The 9,165-nt window shown below is 38.1% G+C and overlaps 1 protein-coding gene across 1 annotated transcript; it reads left to right on the top strand.

Moving 5' to 3' along the window:
* The first annotated feature begins 380 nt into the window (after positions 1–380).
* On the top strand, positions 381–986 carry LOC139701516 (interferon alpha-13-like). Its single transcript, XM_071600436.1, has one exon. The coding sequence runs from the start codon at positions 381–383 to the stop codon at positions 984–986; it is 606 nt and encodes a 201-aa protein (XP_071456537.1).
* The last annotated feature ends 8,179 nt before the right edge of the window (positions 987–9,165 follow it).

A 9,165-nucleotide genomic window follows, 5' to 3' on the forward strand; every position in this document is an offset into this window, starting at 1 on the left:
TGAATAAAAAACATAAGTTCATAATTTTGATATACACAGATATAGATACGCTACCTATACAAATATGAAGGATAAATATCCTAAGTGAAATTTAATGACATTTTCAATAAGAAATAAATTTGTAAAAAGGCTCTGATAGGAAAGGGTAACATTGGACGTGGAGGCAATAATGAAAACGAGAATGGTTTAGAAACATTGCTGAAAACCAAAGTAGAGAATGTATAAAGGAAAGCAAAAACAAAAGGCACTGGCATTCATAAAATCGCACTACTGTGTTCTCTCTTTTAGGTATCCACACAAAGCAAGGTCTTCAGAGACCCTGGAGCAAGGACTGAGCATCACCCATCTCAGGCAGCCCAGCAGCATCTGCAAGATCCCCAATGGCCTTGCCCTTGGCTTTCCTGCTGGCCCTGGTAGTGCTCAGCTGCAGGAACACCTGCTCTCTGGGCTGTGACCTGCCTCAGATACACAACCTGGGTCTTGAAACTCCTGAGAAAAATGAGGAGGTGGCACTGACTCTCCTGCAAAAAATGAGGAGAATTCCCACATTCTGCTGCCTGAACGACAGAAAGGACTTTGCCTTCCCCCAGAAGCTGTTGGAGGGTGAGAAGGTGCCGAGGGCTCAAGCTGTTGCTGTGCTCCAGGAGATGACCCACCAGATCTTCCGCCTTTTCGGCACCCAGGAGGCCTTTGCTGCTTGGAACAAGACCCTCCTGGACACCTTCCTCAGTGGCATCCATCAGCACTTGGAAGACCTGAAAGCCTGTGTGACCCACCAGGTGAGGCAGCAAAAAGCTCTCGGAATAAATGTTAGAAAATACTTCCGCAGGATCACTGATTACCTGAAGGAGAATGAATACCTGCCTTGTGCCTGGGAGATGGTCAGAAGAGAAATCATGAAATTCTTGTCTTCTTCACCTAAGTTATATGAAAGATTAAGGAGCATGGAACGAGACCTGGTCCAGCAGGGAAATGCTTCTCCCTGATGAACACACCTTGCCACACTCGCACAAGTTCTGCCATTTCAAAAACTCTCATGGCTCCTTGGGACAAGAATTCCCTCCATTCATTGTATGTTTTCAGTCAATAGGCACCAGTCTATAGGCACCAGTCCCTTACCTGCCTGCAGATGTATTTATCTATTTAAATATTCATTTAATTAACTATCCATAAGATTTAATTTATTTTGTTCATATACTATGTATACCTTTAGAGTATGATTAATAAAACAAAGCATTTTTATATAGTCAATTTAGTTTGCTTTCTTCATTGCAATTTTACTGTAGAAACTTCTTAAGTTTTGAAACTCCTTATATTCTTGGATATGGATGAGGGGTGCGGTAAATACATTTTTTATTCTTTCCCATTCTTAACTTGAGTAGCAAAAGTGAAATTTTAGTTGTAAATGCTGATTTCTATGAGGACTTCTCATTTCATGCACATCTTTATTTTTGCATTTTCCAGTCAACTTAGTGGTGTCACTTTTAGACAAGTTGAGATTAAGAGAAAATGAATGGAGGTATTGATATGATGAAAGACAAGCATGAAAACAACTTCCTAAATGCATTGTGGAAGTTGTTGATTTTTTTTACTGATTTTTTAAAAATATAAATAATGGCGGAATACATTACAATGCTTATTACACATATACAGCACAACTTTTCATATCTCTGGTTGTATACAAAGTATGTTGACACCGATTTTTGTCTTCATTCATGTACTTTGGATAATGATGTCTATCACATTCCACCACCAACCTTGTTAATCCCCTGCCCCCTCCCTTTCCCTCCCACCCCTCTGCCCTGTCTAGAATTCATCTATTTCTCCCATGCTCCCGCTTCTGACCCCAATATGCATCAGCCTCCTTATATCAGGAAAAACATTGGGCATTTGTTTTCTTGGCAGTGGCTAACTTCATTTACCCTTATCTTCTCTAACGCCATCCATTTACCTGCAAATGCCATGACTTTATTCTCTTTTATTGCAGAGTAAAATTGCAGTGTATATATGTGCCCCATTTTTTTATACATTCTTCCCCTGAAGGGCATCTAGGTTGGCTCCACAGTTTAGCTATTGTCAATTGTGCTGCTATAAACATCCATGTGGCTCTGTCCCTGTAGTATGTTGATTTTAAGTCCTTTGGGTATAGACTAAGCAGTGGGATAACTTTGTCAAATGGTGGTTCCATTCCCAGATTTCCAAGGAATATCCATACTGCTTTCCACATTGGCTGCACCAATTTGCTGTCCCACCAGTAGTGGATGAGAGTAACTTTTCCCCCACATCCTTGCCAACACTTATTGTCTTCATAATAGCTGCCATTCTGACTGGAATGAGATGATATGTTAGAGCAGTTTTGATTTGCATTTCTCTAATTGCTAGAGATGATGAAAATTTTTTCGTATATTTGTTGATTAAATGTATATCCTCTTGTGAGAAGTGTCTGTTCAGGTCCTTGTCCCATTTGTTGATTTGTTTATTTTTATTTTATTTTATTTATTTTTGGACCTTTTCTGTTTGAGTTCTTTATATACCCTAGAGATTAGTGCTCTATCTGATGTGTGAGGGGTGAATATTTGCTCCCAGGATATGGGCTCTCTGTTCACCTCACTGTTTTTCTTTTTTTTTGGAAAAGAAATATTTAGGTTTGATTCCATCCCATTTGTTGATTCTTGGTTTTAATTCTTGCACTATAACGGTCTTTTTATGGAAGTTGGGACCTAATCCCACATGATGAAGTAGGGCCTACTTTTTCTTCTATTAGATGCAGAGTCTCTGGTTTAATTCCTAGGTCCCCGATCCACATGGAGTTGAGTTTTGTGCATGATGAGTGATAAATTTTTAATTTCATTTTGTGACATGTGGATATCCAGTTTTCCCAGCACCATTTTTCGAAGAGGCTATCTTTTCTCCAGTGCATATTTTTGGCGCCTTTGTCTAATATAAGATAACTGAAGTTATGTGGGTTAGACTCTGTGTCCTCTATTCTGTACCATTGGTGTACAGATCTATTTTGGTGCCAATACCATGCGGTTTTAGTCACTATTGCCGTGTAGTATAGTTTTAGGTCTGGAATGGAAATGCCGCCAGCTTCATTCTTCTTGCTATGGATTGCTTTGGCTATGCTGGGTCTCTTGTTTTTCCAGATGAACTTTATGATGGCTCTTTCTCTTTCTATGAGGAATGCCATTGGGATTTTGATTGGAATTGCATCAAATCTCTACAGTGCTTTTGGTAGTATGGTCATTTGGACAATATTAATTCTGTCTATCGAAGAACAAGGTAGATCTTTCCATCTTCTAAGGTCTTCTCTAATTTCTTTCCTTAGCATGTTGTAGTTTTCATTGCAGAGGTCTTTACCTCTTTTGTTAAATTTATTCCTAAGAATTTTTTTGAGGCTCTTATAAATGGGGTGCTTTTCCTAGTTTCACTTTCAGCGGATTTGTCACTGATGCACAGAAATGCCATTGATTCATGGGGGTTGATTTTATATCCTGCCACTTTGCTGAATTCATTTACTAGTTCTAGAAGTTTCCTGGTGGAGCTTTTTAGATCTTCTAGGTATAGAATCATATAGTCAGCAAATAGTGCTAATTTTAGTTCTTCTTTTCCTATACATATCCCTTTAATTTCTAGTTGCTCTAGCCACTCTTTCAAGAACTATGTTAAACAGAAGTGGTGAAAGAGGGCATCCCTGTCTTGTTCCGGTTTTTATAGGGAATGCCTTTAGTTTTTCAACATTGAGAATGATGTTGGCCTGAGGCTTATGGTAGATAGCCTTTAGGATGTGGAGATATGTTCCTGTTATCCTTAGTTTTTCTAGTGTTTGGAACATGGAAAGGTGCTGTATTTTGTCAAATGCTTTTTCTGCATCTATTGAGATGATCATATGATTCTTATCTTTGCGTCTATTGCTGTGATGTATTCCATTTATTGATTTCCGTATGTTGAACCAACCTTGCATCCCTGGGATAAATCCCACTTGATCATGGTGCACAATCTTTTTGATATGTTTTTGTAATCGGTTTGCCAGGATGGTATTGAGAATTTTTGCATCTAGGTTCATTAGAGATATTGGTCTGAAGTTTTCTTTCTTTGATGTGTCTTTGCCTGGTAACTGGGATCAGGGTGATATTGGCCTCATAGAATGGTTTTGGATGTGCTGCCTCTGTTTCTATTTCCTGAAATAAATTGTAGAGTATTGGTATTAGTTCTTCTTTAAAGGTCCTGTAGAACTCGGCTGTGTATCTATCAAGTCCTGGGCTTTTCTTGGTTGGTCAGCTTCTGATGGTGTCTTCTGTTTCATCCCTTGATATTGGTCTGCTTAAATTGTGTATATCTTCCTGATTCAATCTGGGCAAATCATATGACTTAAGAAACTGGTTGATGCCTTCCATGTCCTCTATTTTATTGGAGTATGAGTTTTCAAAACAATTTCTAATTTTCCTCTGTAATTCTGTAGTGTCCCTTGTGATATGACCTTTTTCATCACATATGCAGGTAATTGGAGTTTTTTTTTCTGTCCATCACTTCATTATCGTATCGAAGGGTCTGTGAACTTTATTTGTTTTTTTCTAAGACCCATCCTTTTGTTTAGTCAACTATTTCAATTCTGTCTTTGGTTTGGATTGCATTGATTTCAGCTCCAATTTTAATTATTTATTTCCTTCTACTGCTTTTCCTGCTGATTTGTTCTTTTCTTCTAGGGCTTTGAGATATATTGTGAGGTCATTTATGGAGTCCTACTGGAAGACTGAGGCTCTGAGCCCTGCGCGGGGTTCACAGTGCTGGTGATTTCTGCAGAAATCAGCTGTCTAGGGGTGCTCTTGCACTCTCTGAGATGCAGTATTCCAACTAGGTGAGATCTGGTTCAGGGAGCAACTCAGGATGCTGCCTCCCTCTGGCCCGCCATCTTGGAATCCCCGGGAAGTTGTTTCTTCAACCTCAAACCAAAGCACAAAATTAACAATGATTGCTTTTAAAGTGAAAGCAAAGAAAAATAAATTTTAGTCAATGATCAGCCGGATATATTTAACTTTGTTCTTATGTCTGTATGTTGGTATTTAGATTCTATAAAAAAAAAAATCATTCTCAAAACATGTATAATAGTTTTATTTAAACAAAATAGATGAATTTCTCACACGTTATAATATGTGCTTGCATGCATACCAATGCCTCAGGCAGGAGACTCAGTTCCCAAGTGCAAAGAACTCTCTGCCTTTTTCCTTGATCCAATATCTAGTGATCTTCTCAGATTGGTCTGAATTCATTCCAAATATGGGATATTTTCTTAAAGTCCAGAGGTGGAAGACCCTGCTATTAGAAGGAAGAAAGAGAAAATGGCAGTATAAATATGTATTTTAAATGATAAATTGGCTTAGAATAGGAATTGATGCATTTTTGGAAGACATGCAATGAAACACCTCAATGCTTTGGGAAAGTGGAGGACATTTGTGATCTTGGTGGTAGCTTGTTGGGTAGCACTAATCAGCAGAAACCACATTGTCATAGTTCTAAATGGAACAACAGAGGCAGTTAATAATCTCATATCAAAAATAATTCGGACAGTGTGTATTCTGAGACAGAGAGAAAAATGTAAGGTGTGACCTTTGAGTGCTTAACATACTTCAAACATTATGACCTCTATGTTGTTTTCTTCCCTCCTGAGAATTCCTCTTCGAATTGTCTCTTTGTTCTAATGATTATATTTGAAAAGTCGGGTGAATTAAGGAAAAGCAATGTCAATCTCTTTTGGCAGAATTAGGGCTCCCTTACTAAACTGATGTTTTTGTTATCCTTCAAGAATTGATAAATATGGGTGCCACTGGGTCCATTTACAGGACAGTGTTCATGAAACTAAAAGATGAAAGCAAAGCTTCAGGGTTCAATAACATGTTGAGGGACCAATCCAAAGTTTTCCATGATCTGAAGGGTACTGCTGCCTCAGTAAAAAGGCCCAGAGAAGGCATGGTCCTGTGTAGTGTAACAGGTGAATGTCACAGAGCTATGGAAGAGTCAGAGAGTATTCTTGAGAATGGAGCTATGGGATCAGAAAAGTGAAAAGTGAGCCAGTCATCGGTCCATAATATCCAACCTGAAAGATCCCACCACACATCTGGCCTCTAGATCCTGCAGCACTTCTCTGAGACTTTCTGTTTTCCAAGTTCAACATTACAGCATATCATGATAAGTATATAATTCAGTATGATAAAAGACTTCTCTGACCACTCATCCATACATTTTCCCAGGAGCATTTGGAAACCATATATTTCTATCAAATATAAAGATAGCCCAAGATTCTGATTCAAGGATTGTGGTTTTGAAATCCATTTTCCTTGATTTGTCAGCTGGTTTCTATATTTCCTTCAGCTGTTGAAATTCAGGTGTTTCAGTTGTTTATAACTAATTGTTAGGTTATAAGTTAAATCACAGAAATGTATTTGTTCATGCTGATACTTCCTGGTTCCTTGTGCACGAAGTTTCAGTACCTTCAAATTCAATAAAAAGTCCCAAAAGTTGTAACCCACGAGAAATTGTAGAACCCGTCTATCGAATCCATTGAAAAAGAGGTCATCCTGAAAATATCGTTGACTTCATTTCTTCTAAAGCTAGGACAGTAAAAGGATATAAAATTTTTCTTTCAGTATGAATAAAAATTTAACTCATTTTATTTAATGCTTTAGTGAAAAAAACGATATATATATATATATATATATATATATATATATATATACACACACACACACACACACACACACACACACCACATATACACGTACATACATAAACACACATTTTAGCTGCAGTTGCACACAATACCTTTATTTTATTTATTTATTTTATGTGGTGCTGAGGATTGAACCCAATGCCTTGCCTTTGCAGGCGAGCGCTCTCTTGCTGAGCCACAACGCCAGCCCCCAAACCGATTTTTCACTAAAGAACTCGTGATAATAATATGATGATAACACGCCTTATGTATGTTTTCAAATTTCTTCAAGGCCATCCCAATGAAAACGAAATCGCTGAAAAATACTAAAAGCATCCCTAGAGAGCGCTGTCTCCCTCCTGGGGCTCTAGGGAAAGGGCGCTTCTCCAGCTCCCCTGCAGTGGTCAGCAATTCTGGTCCTTCCTGGTCCGCAGAACTGTCTCCGTCTTTCCCCTTCTCCAAGTGCTGCGGGCACTTCTCCAAACACACGTAATCTCTATAGTCACAAACCGAAAGACGTCTAGTCCTCAAAACGCTGAAAAAATGTTTAGTCAAAGAAAAAACAAAATCCCCTTCCGCTGACACACACTTCACCCCAGAGGGAAAGCCCCAAGGGTAGAGCAATATTGAGAATGGGTAACATTTGCACTTGTACCCAAGAAAGATCTTCGTCCCCAAAGTGCGGGTAAAGTGTCCACCTAACTTCCGACAGAGAGAGAGCCTTGTGGAGTATTTAAGGGGCAGCAAGTTGACAGGCAAGCCAGGGTGTTTCCCTCCAACTACAGAGGGCAACTGGAAACTGAAAGCCCCAAACATCTCCCAATCACGGGCGAAGGAGGCAGAAAAGCCTGACTCTGCCTCTTGTGCAGTTTCACTTCTTAGTGGTGCCCAAGCGCCGCCCAGAGGCTGGAAAGTGCATTACTGAAACCCAAGTCGTCCAGATCTATCACCTACATTTACAAAAAAATCTTTGGAGGTATGAATGAATCTTAGGCACTACAGTGGTTTCTGGTACTCCAAAACTCTACCCTTCCTGGAAACAAAAATATCCCCTTGCAAATCCTTAGAGCGAGGATATTGTTTACAATGTGAAGATAAATGAACTGAACAATTATTAGAGACATCTAAAATTCAAGAATACAAAATTAGTCATCAGTCATCAAGTAGGATGAAGAATTGTACTAGGATTTCTGCCAGGATTTATGTGTGATGTAGCACAACCCTCTGAAACTCTGCAACCCACAGTTTTCTTACAAATATGATGGGTTCAAAATATTAGAAGCTTTATGAACACTGAACAAACACTTGCATTTCAAATGGCACAATACTTTATTGACTGAAGATTTGAAATTAGGAGGATAATTTCTGAGTTTTGTTTTTCTTTCTTTCTGTTTTTGTTTTCAATCCAAGGACTGAACCCCACATCTGAGCAGGAACAGATTAAGGTTTTATCATCAGATTGGAGTCATTCAGTCATACTCTCAGGCTCCATTACTTTTCCAAACATTTACTTTTTGGTTGTAGTTGGGCACAATAGCTTTATATTTATTTATTTATTTATTTTTATGTGGTGCTGAGGATGGAGCCCACGGCCTCACACCTGCTAGGCAAGTGCTCTACCGCTGAGGCAGAACCCCAGCCCTCACAGGCTCCATTTCTAACTCTGTTGCACTTGCTGTTTCTGCCCTATCTTCAGATACTTCCAAATGTCTTACAAGTGTTAAAGTCATGTCAATAATTTTGTAAAATACACAACAAAATTGAGCTACTGTAGAGATTAGAAATTATTTTTTATTTTATTTTAATAATTTTCTCATATCATGCAAAGTACTAAAAATCAATGCAAAGAAAACAATCTAACATTATTTCATCCTTTTAAGAAAGGTTTTATAATCGAATTGAAGGATCAGATTATCTCAGTTTTATAATATATTTGAAAATTTATAGTCACTGTAATTTGACATATCACAATTAACTTAAAGTGAATGAAGTCATTACAAATTCAGATATAAAGATCATTTAAATTTCAAAAAATTTAAAGTGTAATTTAGCTTAAATATTGTCATTCATAACTCTATACTGAAAAAAAACATAAGTTCATAATTTTGATATACACAGATATAGATATGCTACCTATACAAATATGAAGGATAAATATCCTAAGTGAAATTTAATGACATTTTCAATAAGAAATAAATGTGTAAAAAGGCTCTGATAGGAAAGGGTAACATTGGACATGGAGGCAATAATGAAAACGAGAATGGTTTAGAAACATTGCTGAAAACCAAAGTAGAGAATGTACAAAGGAAAGCAAAATCAAAAGGCACTGGCATTCATAAAATCGCACTACTGTGTTCTCTCTTTTAGGTATCCACACAAAGCAAGGTCTTCAGAGACCCTGGAGCAAGGACTGAGCATCACCCATCTCAGACAGCCCAGCAGCATCTGCAAGATCCCCA

The sequence above is a fragment of the Marmota flaviventris genome, chromosome 13, assembly GCF_047511675.1.
Source record: "Marmota flaviventris isolate mMarFla1 chromosome 13, mMarFla1.hap1, whole genome shotgun sequence".
Classification (NCBI taxonomy): Eukaryota; Metazoa; Chordata; class Mammalia; order Rodentia; family Sciuridae; genus Marmota; species Marmota flaviventris.

What these genes read in the sequence shown, in the direction of transcription:
- LOC139701516 (XM_071600436.1), top strand. Translation starts at nt 381, where the DNA reads ATGGCCTTGCCCTTGGCTTTCCTGCTGGCCCTGGTAGTGCTCAGCTGC.